This window comes from Euprymna scolopes, chromosome 14, assembly GCF_053919585.1.
Source record: "Euprymna scolopes isolate OS-2025 chromosome 14, ASM5391958v1, whole genome shotgun sequence".
Classification (NCBI taxonomy): Eukaryota; Metazoa; Mollusca; class Cephalopoda; order Sepiida; family Sepiolidae; genus Euprymna; species Euprymna scolopes.
Genome location: NC_136495.1, coordinates 87391011 through 87415712, shown reverse-complemented (window position 1 = coordinate 87415712; position 24702 = coordinate 87391011). Strand labels below are relative to the sequence as shown.

General features: G+C 31.5%; 1 protein-coding gene across 2 annotated transcripts in view; it reads left to right on the top strand.

Annotated features, from left to right (window-relative positions):
* LOC145293147 (DNA damage-binding protein 1-like) overlaps positions 1-24702 on the top strand; it is a 273779-nt gene that overhangs the window by 170775 nt on the left and 78302 nt on the right. For both annotated transcript variants that reach the window (XM_080139570.1, XM_080139572.1), the window contains exons 19-22: positions 8055-8293; positions 13619-13783; positions 18084-18178; positions 19822-19992. In XM_080139570.1, the coding sequence (XP_079995696.1) occupies positions 8055-8293; positions 13619-13783; positions 18084-18178; positions 19822-19992 (670 nt within the window). The remainder of the gene's footprint in view (positions 1-8054; positions 8294-13618; positions 13784-18083; positions 18179-19821; positions 19993-24702) is intronic.

Genomic DNA, 24702 nt, shown 5'->3' with positions numbered 1-24702 from the left:
CACCTTTTCCCGAACTTACCATGTTAAAGAGAGTGTCGGGCGCCATTTTTAATTTTCCAATACATCGGTAAACACTGCATGTTTTTTGAGCTGAATAAACATGTTACATTGAATAAAAACAAAAAAAATGTATCCAGTTTGGTAGAAAAGTAACTTATCTTGCCTTTGATAATATTTGTTTGTTATATATTTGTTTTTTGACAACTTTTTCGAATCTATGTGTACAGTAATTTATAAATTATTAAATTAAATATTTATCTTTTTTATATTTAATTAGTATATATTTTCTTTCTCTTCGGCTATATTTTTTTTTATTGAATTCATTAAATCTGTTAATTATGAGGACCAAAATAATGAATCGTGTGTATTTATTCTCTAATTTTCTTGTTTTTGTTCTGTTATATAAATTCTATTTTATTTGTTTTTTCTCTGAAGGATAAATTCTATTTTCTTTGAGTTTTTTTTTTCTGTATTCCAATTAAGTAAAATAAATTTTCTCTAGAATAAATTTTGCTAATTTTTCCGTTTAGTTTGCTATATAATAATTTTATTTAATCCAAAACACGACGGTGTAGACATAAAATATCTCTTCCAAAGTTAGGGAACATATTTGGGAACTACCGACCATAAGTATAAAACTACCTGGTATATTTCAAAACAATAAATTCCCTAGGAATCGGAATCGGAATCGTACTTGGTATCGGAATCGTTAATCAATATTTTCCTGGAATCGGAATCGGAATCGTATAAAAATTAGGAATCGTCCCAACACTATTACAAACATAAAAATTAAATTATTTAAATTAAAAACACACCAATTAAATAACTCACATTTTATAATAATGCTCACTCGTAAACAGTCTCTGCCATTTCCTGGACTTAATATCCCCCACCCCACTGTTAAAAATATACATGAAATATAGTAATGTTTATTCACCATTTCCGGGACTGACTTTATATTCCCCATCCCACTCTTAAAATATACATGAAATATAGTAATGTTTACGAGTAAACGGCTTCTGCCATTTCTGGAACTGCCTTAACTCACCCACTCTTAAAAATACAGTAATGTTAACTTGTAAAGGGTTTCTGCCATTTCCAGGACTAACTTAATGTCCCCCACCCCACTATAAAAATATACATGAAATATAGTAATGTTAACTCATAAACGATTTCTGCCATTTCTGGTACTGACTTAATATACCCCACCACGCTCTTAAAAATCTACATGTAATGTTCACTCGTAATCAGTTTCTGCAATTTCCGAGACCGACTTAATATCCCCCCCTCGTAAAATATTGTGAAATATAGTAATGTTAACTCATAAACGGTTTCTGCCATTTCCGGGACTGACTTAATATTCCCCCCCCCCCCTCTGTTAAAAATATACATGAAATAAATGTACATGTTTTCGATATTAATACATAAAAATATTAACACGGTTAGGGATTAGGCAACCATTACTTCAACATGAATTCCTGAGGGTAGTATCAATCTCAGCATTCCAGTGACTTTACATGATTTTTGGAATGTTACAACTAATCCACTAGTGTGCACTTGATCCATTTACCTGATTTTTGGAATCAGCAATTCAGCCATGTGATTTTTGGAATATGACATGTCAATTTTTTGTCTTGAAATTAGTATGTTACTCTGGATTATAATATCAAGACTCTCTTTGAAAGTGGTTTATGTACGTATTAAAAGTTGCTTTGAGAGAGAGCTGATGTCACATCTGGTGACATGACTAAGCATTTTTTCAAATATGTATAAACAAGGAAAAGACCCTTAAACTTAACACACAAGGTGGGCAAGTGGGTGATCGCTCTTGGACTTTTGCAAAATTAAGCTTTGTATACTGTCGGAACAGATACTACACTAATCCCAGGCCGAGAATGATCACTTTCTTTCAGTTTCGCTTTTTTTATACTGAAAAGCCAAAGAAACACATGGCAAGTGAAAGAAATCATGAAAATAACGTGTAAAAGTTGCCGAAATGAAAGGTACACTCAAACCTGTTTTGTGAATCTTAGATATAATAATATACGGAGCATATAAAAAGTTTTAAGAATGAGTGACCCCATCGAGCGCCCCCTCCCCTAAAAATAAAAGCCTTTGGCGGACATGCACAGAAAATGCACACACACACACACACATTTTCACTTTTATATAATAGAAGTATATGATGACACTTATTGCAGTGATTATTTGCCAATATTGATAGAAAGCCCAAAATTCAACGATGAAAAACTTCATTGATACAAACTAAATAAGGCCAACTAGCCACTATACAAAGAAAAATGTAGGTATAGGTGTAATCACATTGTCAAATGTCATATTAAAATTTTTTACAGAAACATTACTAGAAGTTGCAAATGAATGTCTTTCTAAAACCTTGGCATCTAACAGACACAGCAGACCCTGGTTTGACAATAAATGTTGAGAATCCATCAAATTGAAAAAAGCAGCTCTGAAGAAATTTCAGAAGCGGCCCACAACTAAAAACCTGATGGAATACAAACTAAACAGAGCTAAAGCACATAGAGTAACAAAGGCAGCTAAAAATAAAAATGCTGGAAAAATTATATCAGTAAATTAAATTTCTCTACAGAACCGAGAGCAATATGGGAGATGATTCGAAAAATTGCAGGTAAACAGCAATCAACACCAATTAAACATTTCCTTAAAAATAACTCTGAATTAAAAGATCCCACAACACAACCATAGGACCAGATGAATTCCATTATGAATCCTTACGACAACTCTCTACAGAATCAATAAAATTACTATTAAGAATTTACAAGAAATTTTGGACAGAAGGCAAATTTCCAGACTTATGGAGACAAACTGCAATAATAGCAATCTCCAAACCAGGAAAAGACAATTCGAACCTGCAAAACCACAGACCAGTCTCATTAACTCGCTGCTTGTGCAAAATAATGGAAATGACAGATTGGTTTGGTATTTAGAATCCAACAACCTTATTTCTAGCATACAATGTGGATTCCATAATAAAAGAAGCACAGCTGATCTCCTAGTTCGATTGGAAACGGCTATAAGGGAAGCATTTATCAAGAATGAGGACCTATCAACAATCTTTTTCGACCTAGAGAAAGCCTATGATACTACATGAAAATATGGAATAATGAGACTTACATAAACTATAAATTTATAAAAGGACTCACTATCTGTGACACTATTTAAGATTGAAATGAACAGCATAGTGAAATGTTTGGACACTGGCGTTAAAGGATCTTTATAATGTAGATGACTTCTTGGTGTATTACAAATCAAAGTATATACACACCATTGAATGCAAACTCCAACAATGCTTAAATAAATTAGACAAATGGGCAACAGAAAATGGATATAGCTTTTTCAAATCAAAAACCAAATGCATTCATTTCTCTCACAAGAGAAAACTTCACAATGACCCTACACTGAAACTCGAAAAAACAGTAATCCCCACTGTAGAAGATAGCACATTTCTGGGACTAATATTTGATAAAAAACTGACATTCATCCCCCACCTAAAGAATCTAAGAAATAGTTGCAATAAAAGACTGCAAATACTACATGTAATAGCACACACAGTGAGGGAGAGGGGATCAAGAAACTCTAATGAAGTTATATAGAACTTTAATTAGATCAAAATTAGACTACAGCAGTTTCATATACTGATCAACCAGAAAATCCTACCTAAAAACTTTAGATCCAATCTGCCATGGAGGCCTGAGATTAGCATTTAGTGATTTTTTTTAGAATTTTCCCAGTCGAAAGTCTTCATACAGAGGCTAATGAAATGTATGCAGTCACAAACTGGGTGCTCAATACTACACTAAATTAAAAGCACATTGTAGTAATCCGGCATATGAAATTACATTCAATCTTAAATATAATCATTCAAAGCAAAAGGAAAAGCCATAAAGCACTGACTGAAACCTTGGATTCTCAAAAAACCCAAAGTAATACTAAAATGAAATGAACTCCCAAAAGCAAAAACTCCTAATACCTAGTGAGAGAAAGCCTATGATATCCTCCTGAAATATCCTGACCATTTACACATTTTTGCTGATGGCTCCAAAGACCACAGTAGAGTGGCGTGTGCTGCTGTATCGAATGAAACAACTCTAAAAAAGGCCCTTCCGACAGAAAGCTCTATTTTTACTGGTGAAACATATGCCATCGACCTATCACTCAACATTTTAGAACAAAATAAACATAAGAAATTCCAAATAGATTCATTTTTTGTACTAACATCACTGAATAACAACAAACTCGAAAACCTAATCATCAAACTACTAAACAGAATTGACTCATTAAACACAAAGAAATAATTATACGCTGGTTCCCAAGCCATATTGGAAATGAAAAAGCCGACTTAGCAGCCAAATCAGCTCTAAACCTGAACCCTGAAACAATAAACTTCCCATTTACGAACTTTAAACCTAAAATCAATCCACTATTTCATGTAAAATGGCAACAACAATATAAATAACAAATTATATCAAATTAAACTTATTCTGGACGAATGGAAATATAGAAATAGAATATCAAGAAAAGAACAGGTTGTTATATTCAGAATTCATATTGGTCATACAAAACTCACACACTCGTACATACTGAAACAAGAACAACAACTACAATGTCCATTCTGTCAAAAAACTTGCACCATCAAACACATTTTCATGGAATGAATAATTAATAATGCCAGAAAACGATATCCTAAATTCAACAATATTAAGAACATCTTCGAAAACAACCGCCTGTGTCAAATACTTTCCTACTTTCCTTTTTGAGAGTAACAGGCCTTTTGAAAAAAAAAAAAATACTTTCTCTATAAAACAACCCAACTAAACCCTATGAATTCAAAAACATTTCTTTTTTCCACGTTAAAAAACGACTCTGGTGTCTAACTCTGTCCTGTGGGGAGACATGGTAAATAGGAACCTAGACCTTTTTCTAAACTACTGGATTTGGCATTAAATAACTTGAAAAAGATTGATATACAGTTAAACAAAAATAAACAAACAGCATTTATTTATGACTGAATTAATTAGTTCAACCAGGCCATAAAGGGTTAAGTATTTAAATATTGACAAAATTTATTTTTACAATAGATATGAGGATAAGATAAAAAAGAAAAAAGGTATTCTGATCAAGGGGTTTGGCATATATATATATATATGACGGCTGAGTGAAAACATATATACATATGATATAGAATATGAACCTGGGAGAGAGGGAAAGTTTCGTTGGATTTACAATTGTTTTTTTTTCTCAGGAAGATCTTTCAATGTTTTCCCATTTGGTTGGGCATTCTTTGAGTTGTATAGAATAAATTTTCTTGAAATCATAATTCACTAATACTTGATACTATAATGTGCAGAATATTTGCACATATTATTTTATGTTCCTTTGTTTCTATCGTCATTTTTAGTTCACTGTTGTCTGCCAACCGCTTCTAGCAGTTTCTTTTTTTCTTTTGTTGCGCACTGACTTGCCGCCACTTGCCTCCATCTCCGACTTCTTCACCACTCTTACTGTTGCTGTCAACTGTACCCCTCTCTTTCTTTCTTCTTTCTCCTGTAATCGATAGCTGATTGTCACGTATGCATGTAGGTTATTGCACTTTTTTCTTTTCCTTCTCAACAACGGTTTGCCACTATTGTTTTTTTTTTTTTTTTTTTCTTCCTTCCTTTATCTCTGTCTTAAACTGAAAAGGTACAAAAATTTATATTTATTATATTTTTTTTCTTAAAGGATCATGTGTTAACTTTGCTGCTTTTATTTTATTTATTATTTTATTCAACTTTTGTATTATTATTTTATTACTGCTGAAGAAACAAGCTATGTCACATCCCCCATCTAAAAACAAATTAAAAATAGTTTTCAGCAACACTTTTTTTATGAAGGTCTGACATCATCTCACATTAGTTATATTCTTTAGGTATACTATGCATGTGATAATGTATCTGCACGAATGTTATTAACTGCTCAAATATACTGGATATCTAAGTCATATTCTTGTAAAATCAAACTCCAGCTTAGTAACCTTCTATTTTTATCTTTCATTGTATGTAGAAAGGTAAGTGGGCTATGGTCAGTGTAAATGAGTATTGGCACACATGAGGAAGATACATATATGTTGAAATGCCTTAAGCTTAAAACTAGAATAGCAACAGTCGAATAACCTTTTTAATAAGTATTGAACTTCCTAGAAAAGTAGTTATTCAATACCGACAGAATCTGTCTGAAGAAGTACAGAGCTGAGACCATAATCATTGGTATCAATGGTCAAACAGAATGGGTTTTAGAAGTCAGGAGCTTTCAAAATGATGTGGGAACACAGTAAAGATTTGATTTGATTTGGTCAAATGCTTTTTGACAAGCTGATGTCCAGAACTTTATCTTCTTGGATAGCAACTGGATCAGTGACTAATGTATGTCAAAACTTTCAACAGAATTTCCGATAATACCTGGCCATGCCAAGGAATTGCCTTGGAGTCTTCAAGTTGGTAAGGGCAGTGATACCCTGAATTTTTGCCCCAATAGGGTATATTTTCCTGTAGCCGACTGTATGTTCTAGGTATGTAATTTCAGCCTTTCTGAAGTCGCTCTTAGCTAAGTGGATGGTGAAATTTGCCTGTCGGAGTCTATTAAATATAACTCAAGAACATTATGTTTGATCCAGCTATTGTTATATATAACTATATCGTTCCTATTTACAATGCCTCCCCACTGGACAGAGTTAGACACCAGGGCCGTTTTTTAATGGGGAGAAAAGGAACAAAAATAAAAATTGTCTCAGTCGTGAAGGATTTCTCCTCCACTAACAGAGAACAAAAAATTAGTTTTTGACACCAGATAAACTTTATCTTCTTGAAGGTGGCCTGGGAATTCTTCATCCAAAAAGGCATAACTAGCTATTGATATAAACCATGTTCAGTCAATGGTATGCACCGACATCCCTTGAGGAGGTTTAACTTGGAGATATGCCTTGCCAATTTCATCTATGCAATCGTCCATCCTTGGTATGGGATGAGTCAGCTTTTGTGACAACATTTACTCTGCAGTAGTCCGTACAAGAGTGAACAGATCCATCGGGTTTTTCAACTAATACGCAAGGGGATGACTAGCTACTTTGGCTAGGTTCAGTAATGTCATGGTCAAGCATGTATTTAACTTCATGGTGGATTATCTCTGTCTTATATGTGTACGGTATGGGTGCTGTTTGATGGGGATGACATTTCCAATCTCCACATCATGTTGAATGATATTTGTTTATTTGGGAACATCAGAAAAGAGGTCACTGTAGTAGTCCCGAATGAAGAGGGTTACATTTTCTCTTTTGCTACTGGTCAAACGAGAGACTATGGGTACAAGGTTGGCTAAAATTCCAAGTTTGACAATCTTGGGGATGGTCAGTTTTCTCTGGGATCTTTTCACTATCATCCCCTTGTTCTGTCTCTGAAACAGATGTACTTGTATTTAATTTATCCCTCTTGAAATATGGCTTGAGCATATTGACATGGCACATCTGTATTGCTTCTTCATTCTGTTTCGAGCTGTTTGCAGTCTTTCACAAGCCATTTTGCTGGTTTCATTTAGTCTGGTTTAAAACCATGACATGTACTCCAACATTGGTTCATGAGTGGATTGTTTCTGTAACCGTTCTTCTTTCATCAACAATAGGGGACCACGTACCAAGTGATTAAACGCCATTTTAAATGGGATGAACCCCAAAGATTATTTTTCTTGGAAAAAAGAGTTTGCTGCTATAACAGCAATTAATAGTAATAATTGAGTCCATAATTTATATGTCATAGTTGAAGGATTAAGAGTTTTTAGTCTTATTTTTTTTAAATATTTACCTACAAATTCAAAGGTTAATTTATATGTAAAATGAGTTTATTATGCACAAATACATAAAATACATGAAAACTGATTTCCTATGGCATTTCAAGATCAAAATTCAAGCTGATTAAGTGATTTTTTTGTTTATTTTTTTTACACTTTTGCTCCAAATAACTTACTTTTTTCCCCTCATATAGACGCATTGCCTATCAAGAAGCTTCCCAGACTTTTGGTGTAATTTCTATGAGAATGGACATCCAAGATGCCAATGGTACTCGACCATCACGGATAAGTGCCAGCGTCCATGCTGCCAGCACTTCTTGCAGTACTAACACCAAACAAATGACTGGTAGCACAAGTTCTGTGGGTGATTATATGTATGGAGACCAACTGGAAGTGCATTCCTTGCTTGTTATTGATCAACATACTTTTGAAGGTAAATTTTTTGCTGGTTTCATTTAGTCTGGTTTAAAACCATGACATGTACTCCAACATCATTTTTTTCATCCTATGCTGTACAAGTAAATTACATCCAATTTTTCTTTGAATATAGAAAAGGCTTTTTTTTTCTCAAACCACTAAAACTTTACATTCTATTTTATTTTATCTGCTTGATTTGTTTAAAACAATTCACAATATGGGTAAGGAAAGGTAGAAGACTTTGTTTCAGTAAATAATGACTGCAACATACACACACACACCTCCATGTTGGGAAATTGGTGAGGGGCACATGACTCCATTTTTTTTTTTTTTTTTTTTTTTACCATTGGCCATTAAACTATTCTAATGCATTCTTATCATAATTGTTTCAATTAAAGATTCATATTTTCAGTTTTAACCAAAAAGACAAGTTGCATATTCCAATTATTAAAATGTCATGGCTTACTGTAATAAATCAATCTTTTTTATTCAATTACCATTATGTTTATTGCTCCTTTGAATGATAAACTAATAGTAAATGTGCATAAGACTTAAAAAAAAATGTCAAAATAATAAGGGCAAGAGTACAGCAGTGGGTTTTATGTGCATGTGTGTATAAATTCCAGAGCATGACACGTCTTCAGATTTTGTTCTTACAAAACAGATGGGCATTATAAAAACTAAAAAATTGTGAAAATTTGAGCATGTAACTCCAGGTGGTTGCCAATTTAGAGCATTTTCTGTTTTGCATAAATTACCAGAGATGTTGCCAGAGCGACATTTTAATAATTACATTTTATTTAATATTTCAGCTTGGAACATGAGTTTTTTGATCTTAGGAATCTAAAAATGGCACCAGATTTTCTGAAAAGTGAAGCCTCCTATATGATTTTATGAAATTTTAAAATTTTTTTACCTGTGCCCCAATATAGGGAAAAAATAATGTGGTTGAAAGAGTACTGTTTTTTTTGGGGGGGGGGGGGGGTATTGAGATACCATGAAATACCTGTGGACTACAAATGGTAAAAATTTTTTATTCACTCAGTGTCTATTCAAAGTTAAAGGTTTCAGGAAGTAGAAATTCCCTATTTGGATATGCAAGATGAAGTTGGGGAGACCATCTAAATTATATAAAATTCATATTGAAATAAGTTTTAGAAAGTAAAAGTTAAATAGTAACAGGTAAAACAATTTCACAGTGATCAGATATTTACAATAAAAGTGGACTTCACAACAAAAAACTAGTATATGACAACGTTATCTACATTATCATGAATTTTAAGAATAAATTTTGAATAGTTTTACTTATGACTTATAACATAGATGAAGTTAGCCATGTTGGTATTTATTTAGTAATTGCATAAGTTTTAGGCTCTTAACATCAAATTGTAAAATGACTGAGTGGAACATCATCAAAATGTTTCATAGGAAACAACAGCACTTTGGTCCAATGTAATCAGAATTATATAGAATTACTCTGTATTCCAATTAGTATGCTAATTTTGGCTACTGAACCATAGTAGCTGCTTAAATCTTGATCATATATTTTTTCAATATGTTGTCTTTCTTTTCTTTTTATGCCTGCATTATTTTGTGGTTAATTTTGTCAGTATGTCTCATATGCAACAGAGCTAAAATAGTGCAGAATAATGGACTGCAACAAACCCTAAAATAATTTTAAATGAAAACCGCTATCTATATATAGTATGAGTTTGTGCAATTTGTTTATTGCATTAGGCAGCACATAGTTTTTGCTTTAATGGCTCAACCAGGGTTGATGAAATTTTTATGGTTGGATAGACCCCTTTACTAGAAGTGTTAATATACCTGGCATGTCCCATACATATCATGTTGTTCAGTCAATGTCTAGACTAGTGTTGAGATGCTTATTTGGAATCAGAAAAAACAGTGTATCAGAATCGTGAAAAGATTGAATTTAATTTCCAATTCCAAAAAGCATTCTTTATTTTTTTTTAACTTAATTTTCCATTGCTTGTAATTAATGATAAAATGATTATCATTTTAAATTAATAGTGAAACTAAAGTTTGTTGATAAATACTAACAAACATCATTAATTAAATTAAAAGTAAAATATATATTTCTTTGTTTTTTTTTATGGTGGAATTTTACCCATTACTTTGCCTTGGTAAACCTGGGGGGAGATGTCCAAAAAGTGAAAACTTTTAATGGTTTTCAAAATTGATGTTAACTTTTACCTCTCTGCTAGAAATGATATGGAAGTTCTCTGAACTGTTGTGGGCAGTTGGACTCAAAGAAACACGAAGGCGATTTATCAACACTCTGCTTTCATCACCAACAGTATTCTGGAAATGTGCAGAGCAAAGATCTCAAAGTGTTGTTGTAGATTGTTGTCAATAAAAGTAGAGTCAAAGGCCAACAACCGGTATCCTTTGTGATGGCAAAAGAGCTGGAGGTGATACCAGGACACATTCTTTATCGTCAGTATGTGAAGAAATATGAGACCTTAATCAATGATGCAAAAAAGATTAACATAGACTGCACCTGCAAACTTTTGAACCTCCACACACACACACACAAATTGAATATCAGCCTGAGATCCATGGCTGTTTCTCCTGTTGTTTTACAGTGTTGCTTTTCATACTTGTGTTCCTAATGCCAAAAAAAATCAGGACAAGTGATTGGAACATTCTAAGTAGACTTCTCGATTGTATACAAAGTCGACGTTGAAGAATTGATAATGACAGAATAGATGCATATTAAAAAGAAATAAGAGAAAACTTTAAAATTGGATCGATTGCATAAATGGACAAACGAAAAATTGAAAGTTTTGTCTCTTGATCAAATCCAAATCATAACACTTGCTCTTGATTTGTGGGCTTGTGAATATTGTTCCAAATTCTTCATGGTGTCAGTATGTTGTTCGAACTGTGGAATTCTTTCAGACTGTCCTTAAAAAAGGGAGAGGGCCTTTTCCCCGACAATAGAACTAGTAGTACACATGTATGAAAATGATGAATACAGCTGTCAAATACAAAAACGATATATCAGATGCCAGAATCTGATAAAAAATGTCAAAATCTGTTAAATCACATAAAAGGCTTCATTTCTGAGCAAATCTGATGCTATTTTTTGATTCTTTGGATCAAAAAAAGCTTACCTGAATGAATTTTCAGTTCTATCATGTTCCAAACTGATAATATTCAAGGAAATGTAATTATTAAAATGTTGCCCGGACGACATCTTACATGATTTATGCAAAACAGAAATTCTCTAAATCGTTAACTGCTTGGAGTTACATGCTCAACATTTCAAGAATTCTTAGTTTTTATGATGTCCATCTGTTGTGCAAGTTGCAACAAAATCTGAGGATATGGGGGTCAAACTAATAAATTTCTGGATGATTTCACATGGAATTCCTATATAGATGGAGAGGTAGTAGACAAAGGTGCCAACAAGTGTGTAGTTTTACCAATGTATAGGTATTAATTAAGAATTATAAGAAATACAGTGATGAGTTGAGATCACATTGCAATATTCTGTGGTATAATTCTGTAATTTCTAATGCAGTCTAGAACAATCTTCATTTGGTTGATAAGGGATAATATTATTATTATAATAATATTATTAGTAACCTATAAACTATTTATGTAGAGATGTTGGTGTGTTAGAGGTTGATAGGTTTGAACTGATTGAGAAACTGAGAATTCTTGGAAGATTTGGGGGTGAAGTATTAAAAAGAGGGTGGCTAATTGTTCCAAGAGATCAGATGGGTTTCTGAGGTGAAAATAGATATGAAATGAGAAATGTTTTCTATCTGTGAGAATTGGTGAGACATTACCCAATATTGAAATGGTTTAGGACTGAAGAGGAGAGCTGAAGATGTTAATTTTGAGAATGGTCGGTCAAGAAACAACTGGTGTGATGCAAATAATTGGGGGAGTGAATGGCATTAGATTGGAGGATGTGATATAGTCGAAAGGTATTCATAGTAATATATCAGAATTGGATGCAATTTTGAAGAGTGTTTACTTGTAACTGTAATGAGGTATAAAAAAGATTGAGATATGGTATAAAGAGGATCTGAAGAAAGGGTGTTGCAGAAATGGAGTTTCCAGATGAGTTTGGATTAGAATTGGTCGGGTATTGATGTAAATGAAAGTAAAACTGGGTAGCAAAGTGGGAGGGGGAGGATAAACATCTGTATCATTGGTGTATTATAGTTTGTTCCTTATTTGAAAAATGAGAGTATCACCAGGTACGCAGTGCAGAAGGCAAGGTCCTATTTTGTTAACACCAGGTGTGCACAAAATGAGCAGGGAGGAAGAACTGGGTAAGTGTTTAATGATCTGAAAGATCAAGGTGAGAACAACTGTTCAAAATGTACTAAATGAATTTAGTTTTTTTTTTTTTTTTTAGAAGAAATCATTTAACAACATTGGGTTTTCAATAAATGTGTCTGCATAAAACATGCTTGACTGTAATGTTATTTTAAGATTGCTAAGTGAGAATAGCATTGTGGAATCCTATTCCAAATGACAACCAACCTATCAAGACCATGACTGCAGGAGGGGGCTGTTTCCATGATTTGAAGCTGTATTTTTTGTAGCATTACTTGCTCCAAAGTGGATACAGAGGAGTTTGTATCACAGCAATATTTATAGTGCTGTCAGCACAACAGTTGGTAACGTTTATGTAAAAAGCGGTAGGAGTAGCTACAAAATGAGAAAAATGAATTTGGTGCAGTTAACAAACTGTCTTGATGAAGTTTTAGAGACATTTTGAATGTGAGAAGGTACATTTGTTTGATTATGGCAAAAACAAATGGCTTGTACAGTAGTAGAATAGCAGAGGTAACTGTTAGTAAGCCCCCCCCCCCCAAAAAAAAAAGTGTGTCAATAATATGGAATCTTGGAAATCAGAGACATGTAAAAGATGGATGATGGGGATCCTTGCATAGATTGCATTGATCAGCCAAAGATAGATGATGATGGCTGATGAAGAAAGTAGAAATCCCTGAAAAGTGGATGATTGAGTAGACGAAAATAACAGTTCAAGGTATAAGTAAGACTCACCTACCCCTCTCTTTTCTTTTCTACTTCATCTGAGTCTAGAACAAGGTGAATTCAGGTAAGTTGTCTATCGTATAAAAAAGAATTAAAGATTATTGATATCAAATTTAGAAAGGGAAATGTTCTACTAGATGCAAACAAGTAATTGTAATAATAATGTGTAGATATTACACTAGTTAATTGTTTTAAGTTCTCGTGTGTGTAGATAATTTTTTAATGCTATCAAATGTAGCAGTTCTGTTTCATTTGTATTTTTTTTTCTTTCCTTCAAAAAATTGTGTCCATTCAGTACATCATGCTCACCAACTGATGGCAAATGAATTTGCTTCAAGTTTGATCTCAGCTAAGCTTGGAGATGATTCCAATACCTATTATATTGTTGGTACAGCTATGGTGAATGCAGAAGAAGCGGAACCTAAACAGGGACGAATCATTCTATTCCATTACTTGGATGGTAAGTGATTATTCTCAATGTTACACATGATACAAATTATAGAAAGCAAATATAAAGAAATTATATCAACATAAAAACATGTGAAATACAAATAGATTGTAATTTTTAGTTTCATATATTATCAAATAAACTGTATTAAAGTAAATGCACCCAATGCTAGATGTGAAGTGCGTCAATACACGTGCTACAGACAACAAGTCTGTGATGGAGAAAATATTAGTTATACCATCCAAGAAATTGGCTGGTTCTTTCATATGAAATTCTATGCTGTGATGAGCCACTTAAGATTTTGCAAAAATTATGTTCCATATCAGATGGTGGCCCACATGATCAGTTTTTATGTCCATAGATTAACCATTGATAAACCTTAAGTAGTCTCATGGTGTGGTCCAAATAATATATTTCAGCAGACTGGGGAAATAGTTGGGTTTCTATGGGTCTCAAAAACAAAGAGGTTATAAGCTGGTGGATTGTTTGTGTTCAGTTAATAGATAGATTTTTCCTGATTTGCAAATCATTCAATAGAGAAGCTGGATGTCATTGTAACCTTAAAATAAAAATAAAACAAGTTTGGAAGGTAAAAACACTGGATTCAGACAAAAACAATGACCAGCAAATGCACAAAGATGCAGCTTCACAAGCAAACCAAATCATAAAGTCTCTATCTCTTATGTGATGTTCAGCTTGAGTTTTTGAATTCATACTTCATTTTGTGGATTTGCAGATGTCCCAATCAATTGAGAAATCAGAGCAATATTTAAGTGAGATGTTATGGTAGAATAATTTGTCCTGTTGACATTTTTAGTTGAGACTTATTTAGTACATTAAAGCGACATCTATTAAAAAGACGTAGACTACATATTCTCCCATGTCTGTAAAACTCCTATTCTTTTAAAGTTCAGGGATCAGACATTTTCTGATATATGCAAGCTCATGGTTGAGCTAGTCAACTGTCTCTAGGTTCTACTCTGTGCTGTCTTGTCTAATTGCTTGCTTCCAAGTTTTTCTGAGCCTGCCAATTTGCCTGGCATTTCAAGACATCCATACTTCTACAGTGGTTTATCCAAAAAAAAATGAATGCTCCACATAAGCAAACCAGTGTAACTGATTCATCCTTAGTATAAGCTTTGGTCAGATTTCACATTGCAGATCTATCTAATCATGTGTCAATGTGCTGCATTCATGCAAGAGAATTAAAACCGTTTGTTGAAATATAGATGATTTTTAAATTTTGATTTTTCGCACAAATAAGAAAAATGAAAAACGTATAATTAAACAGATACTCTCTGCTATTTCAATAAGAGAGGGAGATATATATATTTTTTTCATTATTAAATTCTACCAAGGAATCATCTGATATTCAGCCACCGACTTTGATGTCTCATGTATAATTCAACTCTTTTCAATTGCAAATACATTTGTACATGAAAGATTTGCAAAACAAATTTAGAGCTAATGTTTAGGAAGCTCGTTGGTGTGAATTTGTACTTGATATTAATTGCATATTTAATATCCCAGAGTTAAATTGGCAGCCAAATATTGCATAAAGTAGTAATACCAAATGGCATACTGTTTTGTGCTGGACAAGTCACATTCTGCTATTTGATCTGACAGTCATAGTTTTTGAATCAGCAATTAGATTTCACCTCTGTCAATCAATATAAAACTTATGACTGGATTCAAAATAAAATTTTCTTTAAAATGGTATTTTAATATTTTTGTTATGATTTGTATGTTCCAAAATATCGCCATTTAATTCTGCTTATTAACAAGAAATATGTTGCCACGGCGTGTCGGTTGCATGCGTTTTAGGTCTGTTCAGTTCTCTTAGTCAATGACATTTCATATTTTTAAAACAATAAGAAAAGAATTGCCTTTTATCATGGAATTTAAACAAAACGGGCGACTTTCTAGTCAAAAGTTAGAACATCTTGAAGTTAAGGCTTTCCAGTATAAAAATAAAGATATAAAATTCGTTCAAACAGTATATAATAGCTAATATATATATTTCTTTTTGTTATAAAATTTGAAAAAAATTGGTTAAGAACTTTTTACATGCGCATTCATAAAAATGACGGTGAGCACCAATATTTGATTGTTTTTTGAGTATCATACCTCACGAGCGATGTGCAGTGCCTTCATGTAAATTTATAAAACGTTTGTTTACAAAGTGGCTTACAGCAATGAGGTATACATTTATTTTTAATTATTTAGAAAACATTACTTTTATAAAAGAAAAAGAATATTTTTGATAATATTCTATTTTAGCATCAGAATAAAAATTTTCCAAAATATATTCAATTCAAACAAAAAATTAAATAAAAGAAAGTTTATTTGTATAAAACTAAATGAAAAACATGTTTAAACAGGATAGCAATGTTTAATACAAAAAATAATTTATGTCCAAAAACATCATTTTTATACACATATCATATTCTGTCACTGTTATTTAAGAAAATTTCATTAAAATTGGTTGATTTCCTGAATTTTGGTATATTTTTACTGTGACTCTAAAATAGATCCCCCAAACTTCTGAAACACTTTATTTACAGACCTATTCTTAGCATGAAGATAAGGTATTTTGTAACTATTCTGCACTTTCACCTAACAATTTAATAAAATATTATGGCTATATTACCATTATTATTTAGAAACCTATTAACACGGAGTGGAGGATATTGTGTAACTATTCTGTAATTTTGTTTTTTGTTAAACTTTAATTCAAGTGGCTTCACTCAACACCACTTTTTTATTAAAGTAAAAAACGCCTTTAAATGAGTTAAAACATACAAACCACTTTTCCAGTTAAGTAAAAGAATAACTTATCTTGCCTATGATAACAGTTATTGTTTTTTTTGTTTTTATTTTAAATCCATACGAAAAAGTGGTAAAAAACAAACAAACAAATATATAACAAATGTTACCAAAGGCAAGATAATTTACTCTTCTACCTACTTCGGTAAACTTTTTGTGTTGTAAATATTCTGTTAAAAAACAAGTAGTATTAAGCGTTACATGAGAGCAAGAAAAAATGAACCGTTAAAATGAAACTTAATTATGCTAATTACTATAATATACTTAAAAACATAATTGTAATCTGTAGAAAATTTCCTTTCATTTGATATGCTACAAACCATATTTTGTTAATGATTTCTCTGAATCCTGTCATGGTCGCCATGTTGGATTTTTCATGTTGTGATAATGACAAATGATAAGGTCCATCAGAATAATACTTCATATGATGATGAAGCCTTATCTACCATTTTTCTTAACTGATTTTATGATGTTTCTACTTAAAACCGTTAAAATAAAACTGAAATATGTTAGTTACCAAGTGAGATGGTCGTTACCAAGTGAGATGGTCGTGAATACAGCCATCTGAATCTTTAGTTATGATAATATGTTCAAAATTTCATCATAATATCTTAAAAAGATCTGAAGATACAACTTTTTAAAGATGGATTAGTCTGTGAATTGTGCAAATTTCCTATCATTTTCAGTCACAAACTTATATGCATTTGAATAGATGTAACCATGCATTTTTTGATACTTTGAATGGTCATAACTCCAGTTTTAATGGACCAAAAAACAAACTGAAGATAATATTTCTTTGTTTTTTATGCTCTTTTCAATAATGCTTGATTTGAATTTATTCGATGTAAAGAAAAAATGGTGTGATATATCAAAGCTGGGGATTGTTGGCTCCTGCCTTAAAAATGTTTCCTAAAAATGTCCCTCTCTCTATTTTGAAGAAAACTAACAAAATGTTTTTGCTTTGTAAAAAAAAAAACACTTTTTCCAAAAAATGGAAAAAGTGTTTTTTTTTTTTTTTTACAAAGGTTGTTCCAAAAGTAAAGGTTCTTTTTTATTCAAAAAGTTGAAGAGCTATGAAAACAAGAATGGTACCATTAAATAGTGGCCTCCAGAATTTATTTTTCTACATAGTTACCACCATTTTCAATGCACTTACCGAAGGCAAGATAATTTACTCTTTTACTCTTTTTCATTAAACTTTTGGTGTTGTAAATGTTTATTCTGTTCGAAAAATAAGTAGTGTTCAATGACATATTTATGCTTCTGATGCACATACATGATAAAAGTTGCTTTCTGAGTCTCACATCGTCAATATCTGCAATGTAGAGATGAAACTTTCAGGTTATGAATGCATAAGTTCAGTCATAACAATGCAATTTACAATCTATTTAGATGGAATAAAAAAGAGGGCAGTACTTTTGGAATGCCTCTCATTATTTTCTTTATTTAGGACAAAGCTTGAAAAACTAACTTATTTCTTTTCCAGGTAAGCTTACTGTTGTAGCAGAAAAAGAAATAAAAGGAGCAGCATATAGTTTGGTTGAATTTAATGGCAAATTATTAGCAAGCATTAACAGCACAGTAAGTACAATTTAATTCGCCCAACTCCAACACCAATCCTTGCATTTTAGCTTTGAGATTCTTTCCAAGCCACTTTTACTTGAACTTTTTAATTAAAAAAGTAAATGTGAAATACACAATTTTTATTGGAACTTTTAATTAAAAAAAATGTGAGATATACAAAATTTTTAATGGAACTTTTTAATTAAAAAAAAATGTGAGATATACAGAATTTTTATTGGAACTTTTTAATTAAAAAAAATGTGAGATATACAGAATTTTTATTTGAACTTTTAATTAAAAAAAATGTGAGATATACAGAATTTTTATTGGAACTTTTTAATTAAAAAAAAATGAGATATACAGAATTTTTATTGGAACTTTTTAATTAAAAAAAATGTGAGATATACAGAATTTTTATTGGAACTTTTAATTAAAAAAAATGTGAGATATACAGAATTTTTATTGGAACTTTTTAATTAAAAAAAATGTGAGATATACAGAATTTTTATTGGAACTTTTTAATTAAAAAAATGTGAGATATACAGAATTTTTATTGGAACTTTTTAATTAAAAAAAATGTGAGATATACAGAATTTTTATTGGAACTTTTAATTAAAAAAAATGTGAGATATACAGAATTTTTATTGGAACTTTTTAATTAAAAAAAATGTGAGATATACAGAATTTTTATTGGAACTTTTTAATTAAAAAAAATGTGAGATATACAGAATTTTTATTGGAACTTTTTAATTAAAAAAAATGTGAGATATACAGAATTTTTATTGGAACTTTTTAATTAAAAAAAAATGTGAGATATACAGAATTTTTATTGGAACTTTTAATTAAAAAAAAAATGTGAGATATACAGAATTTTTATTGGAACTTTTTAATTAAAAAAAAATGTGAGATATACACAATTTTTATTGGAACTTTTTAATTAAAAAAAAAATTGAGATATACAGAATTTTTATTGAAACTTTTAATTAAAAAACAAGACATGAGATATGCAGAACTGCCATAGTCATGTTTAGAAACGGGAATTTAGATGGGAATTTTTATCAAAAATTAGAATACCTATGCCAGATAAAAGGAATTCCTTAGATAAAATAATTTTGCACCACTTTTCTATATGACCTTACAAAGATTAAAATCAACATATAATGCGACTAAATTATCTCAAATACTTATTTTATTATAATTAAAATTCATTATATGATTTTCATTTTAGAAAATGTTTGAACATTAAGGCTTATGTTTAAAGGATCTTCACAAGAAATTTTAATTCAGGGAGCTTGGTTAATTGGTGTCTAATTGAATCAAGTTTAAAACAAATCTTATATTTGCATTTTCAAATAGGAAGTTGTGCCCATATTATGTTCCTTAAAAACCCTCTAAAATAATCTGAAATTTGGGAATATGTATTAATTGATGTCTAATACATTTTGTTAAAAAGTTCACCAGAATTGGAGGTATACAAATTTTCACAAAGGGCTGCCGCCTCTTTTTTATCCTTTTTATATATAAAGTAAACTGAATATAGCTAATATTACAATCCTTTACTCCTAATAAAGTGATTAATTAATCCTTTACTCCTTAATTAATTTTTTACTCCTTACTTAATGATAATTTTTTAAAATCAGTAAATCTTTTCTCATTTGCAGGTACGTTTGTTTGAATGGACTGCCGAAAAAGAATTACGTCTTGAATGTAGTCATTTCAATAATATAATTGCACTTTACCTCAAGACGAAAGGAGACTTTATTTTGGTTGGAGATTTGATGCGTTCCATCACATTATTAGCATATAAACCTGTTGATGAAAACTTTGAAGAGGTATGTTTAACTCGCATCTGAAATAAGCTTTTATAGATTTTCTTTTTAAACTTATTTTGATGTTGATCATGCAATGAAAATTTATTAAACTGTGTAGAACAGACAAGTATCTTGAACCTATCTTTATTTATTTTAGGCTAGTTTTAACTGATTTAGGCTGTAAACTAATAACTGATTTCATAAACCAACATTTGATCCATTTTTCAGGCTTTTTTTATCTGACCACTTTGTTTCAAATGTTTTGACATTTGATGCTTCAGTCATTTCTTTCATATGGATTTTGTTCAATCATTTATTATTGATGCTAGGTTCTCATTACCATCAGGAATTTCTAAAACTAACTGCATAATGCTCAATCACATATGAAACCTTACTCTCTTGATGTTGACATTCTTTTGTAAAGAATTATGAAACTTCTTGCAAGAAAAGGACATGCAGTGTTTGTTTCAATTAAAGCACAACTAAAATATGGCAATTCAAAAATAACAAGAAAACTATTTGTGTACAATACAAATTATGAAAAATTATTGAGCAGAATTTTAGTAATAAATAAAATTCATTTTTTTTTACTCATATTGCTGAAAGAAATTATATTTTTAGCAAAATGCAGTTATTTATCAATATTTTTCTTTTTTGTATCAATTCCTCAAAGCATTTCCTATTTAATGGTATATTAGCAATATTGGGCTCACTAAAAATTTTTTAATTTATTTTTCAAAGATTTAAAAGTGTTTTTCATAAAAGTAATGAATATATATATATATATATATATATATATATATATATATATATTTTTTTTACTAATCTGAAAGATAATTAACATATTCAATGAATTTCACACGATAAAACACAAAAAGATGAAAAATTAAACACATTCAAAATTTGGATGTTCAACCTCAAAATTTGATAAATGCACAGTTTTTTTTTGTTTTTTTTTTCCCCCCTACAATCCACACAATACAATATATGTTGTTCAGTTTCGGATGATTATTTTAAGTATATTTGTAACCACAAATAAAGGGGGGGGGGGAGGTAAGCAAAAAATATAAAAATATTGATTATGAAATAAAAAAAAAAAGGTACACTGTTATAAAGTTCATTCTTCACTTAATAATCAGTGAAAATTTTATATTCATTGGTGTTGTAGACCCGTGCTAGGGGTTACAAATGAAAGAAACCACAAGTAGTGTAAAGTGTATAAAATATAATGTTATTTATCATAAAGAATACAGGAGCCACTAAAGTGGTATGAGAGGAATGTGTTCGTAGCATGCGGTTAAACATGGTATGAATGTCTCTATTTAGTCTGTGAAACCAGTGGTATTCATAGAACTGGTTGATTCCACTTAGTTCTGAAATAGGGATGATTAGTACCCCCCCCCCCCCGAGCTTTTCATTCCCCTGGGATGATCGTATAGCTCTTTTCCTGGGTTTGGTAGTGGGTAGTGATGGTCCTTGAGTGCCACATTCAATCCAGTCGAAAAGTCCGCGCATACCCTTATCTCTTTAGATATTTTTTTCACGTATACGGTGGGGGCTGCTCACTCACTATAGTTAATAGTGGTTAAAATCCCAGTGTTAACTAGTCTTTCCAATTCTTTTTCAATTTTTTCCGTCGAAGCGAACAGTACGCTCTGTGGCTTTTTGAAGATTTGTTTTGCTTCGTCCAGCAATTCGAATCTTGCCTTTATTTTTGTGCAGCATCCAAACTTTTCAGAGAAAACACTTGAGAAAAATTTTTGAGATCCTTTTTGAGTTTGTCGGCTTCGGTTGTTAGGTTTTCGACTTTGTGACAAAAATCACTCATTGGCAAGTCCCATAATTCAAACTCCTGAATCCAATTGGTCCAAAATAAGTTTGTTGCGTTCCTTAGAACGAACACTTTTAGTTTTTTTGTTGTTCTTTTTAGTGACACATTAATAACTACCTCACCCTCAAAATTTATTTTTTCACCAGTTACCGATCTTGCTTATTCGTCTTTGTCATCGTGGGCTTTCCTATTCTCTTCCACGTGTGAAAATTTATAATTGATAAATCCGACCCTGAATCGAGCTGCAGTTTTACTTTATTTCTGATTCTCACCGTAACATACTTCCTTATGTTCTCTATTAGTGAAGGGTGCATTTTTGCAGTTTTTACATAGCTCTTTTTTTGCTAATTTTGCTCTGCAATATGAGGACTTGTGCCCTGCTCGTTTGCATAGGTCACATGTTATTTTCCTTTGGTACTGACATGCATTGTACCCATGTGGTCCTCCACATTTGCTATAAGGGGTTCTAGGATGTTGTCTATTGTGATAATTTTGTGAAGTGTTCTTTTTGCCTCTTCGTTGGTAATTGCTGGCGAGCTGGTGTCCTTTATTTTTGAAGCATATTTTTTTTAATATGTTTCGGGAATCTTGCTTCATTGCCACGAACCGCTGACAATCTTCAGCCAGTTTCTGGAGCGTCAAATCAGGTTCTAATTCCAAGTTATTTAGAGCACGACGTCTTATATCGGCGTCTTTTGTAGCTATCAAACCTTGTGTGAATATTAAGCATTTGAAATTGTCTGCCGTTAATGACGACAATTTGAAATCGTCACAGTGCTTATTAAAGCACTGTGACGATTTCAAATTGTCGCAAATGTCGTATAGTCCTGACTCTCCTTACATGTAAGACTTGTGCATTTCCATCTTTTATGAAAAAGACTTCTTTTTGGACAGTATAACTCCATCAATAGTTTGACTACCTCGTCAAACGACAATTTGTTGGTTTTTCTTGGTAAAATATAGTCCACGAATTTGTTATGTTCATATGTACCTAACTTCCGTAGCAGTAAACGAACCTTCTTTTGATCCGTCCATGCACTGCAATCAATTTTAAAAAGGTCTTCAAATCTTCTGAAATATGCCTCAAACGTTCGGTCTTCCTTAGAAGCATAGTGAAAAGTATCAATAGCTGACCAGATCGCATTTTGGGAAAAAGCCATGCTGGTTTCTTCTCCGCTGTCCTTATTCACTAAAACTTGCGTTATCAAATCCATTTTTTTATCTGACTGGTTCTGTTGCTCTAAATGTAATTTTTTCAATTCCAATATTTGTATATTCATTCCTTTCCTTTCTCTTTCCTGTTTTTCCTCAAAGAATTTCATTAAATCTAACTGCTTTTTCTAATATTTGTTTGTTCATTTTTGTTTTCTCTTTCTCGTTTTTCTTTGAGATATTTTATTAAATTTAACTGTTTATCTTCATTTTGTTTCTGTATTGCCATTGCTCTTTTCTGAACCTTTTTTCAAGTTCTAATTGTTGACTTTGTTGGAATTTCACCATTTCCAAATTTGTTTTGCAAACTCATCCATTTTGATTTTTTTGTTTTTGTTTTTTTGGATGGTATGGAATTACTTAATATGACAAAACAACCCAATTCGTTGATTTACTTTTTCTATAGAAAAAAAAAACCTTTACAAAATTCGTACCTAGTTATTTAACGAATATTTCTTTCATATATTTATTTCCTCGTGTGCCATTTTTTCTGAGAAAATAATTTGGCATTTGCATTTATACTGAAAGCAGTAGATTTTGTTTGTCATTTTTCAATTTTCGTAACGTGTAGGTACTGGGTTCAATTCCTTGTTGATCCTACACATTTTTTTTCCCTCTTTTTTCTTTAAAAAGAAAAAGTTACTTATCTGTGAAAGAGAGTTTATAGCATTTATTTAATATTGCCTACTTTTTTCGATTTCTGTGTGAAAAAGAATGTCCTTTTTTCGTTAAAACTTTATTTGTTGTGCTTAGCGAAATCGTTTTTTTTTCTTTTTTGACGTGTAGTCCTGTCGACCAGTGAAAAGTTTATTTTAATCGGATTAAAATCCGACATCTTTTTTAATTTGTGCAAATACTCACTTTAGCCAATAAAATAAAATATATCATTTACTTTTGCAGAAGTTTTTTTTTTTCCTTTTTCCAACGCTAATGCCTTTTAACCATTAGACATATTAGCAAGACATGCTTTTTAGAACGACAAAGTTTTTTTTGTACTTACTGAAAACTTAGTCTCGTTAATTCAGTAATAATTCTCTACGGAATTTGTCTTATGAGTTCTGTTTCAGCTCGTAGTTTACGTTTTAGTAGTTTTTTTTAACAAGATTAGGCTTTTTGACGACGTCTTTGTAAAATCATTTTTTTGGCAAGAATTGTTGTCTTTTTTCGAAGTGTTCTTTATTTGTGGATTTTTATGCTCGAATTTTTTTTTCTCAATGTAGACAAGTAGTTTTTCTCATTCTACACTGAACTTTTGAAAAATAAATACTTTTGAAGTTTTGAATTTCCCCGAGTGTAGGAAAAAATTAATTTGAATAGTCGTCAAATGCTGTTTTCCAATGGCTGTTTTTTTAGAGTGAATTCGTTGCCCGAATGTTTATCATTCAGTTGTTAGCAATTATTGTAGATTGATCTGGGAAGTTCTTGAATTGTCCTCGTCAGTCAGTTGTTGTAGACCTATGCTAGGGGTCACAAATGAAAGAAACCACAAGTAGTGTAAAGTGTATAAAATATAATATGTATTTATCATAAAGAATACAGGAGCCACTAAAGGGGTATGAGAGGAACGTGTTCATAGCATGCAATTAAACATGGTATGAATGTCTCCATTTAGTCTCTGAAACCAGTGTTATTCATAGGACTGGTTGATTCCACGTTCTGAAATAGGGATGATTAGTAGTACCCCACAA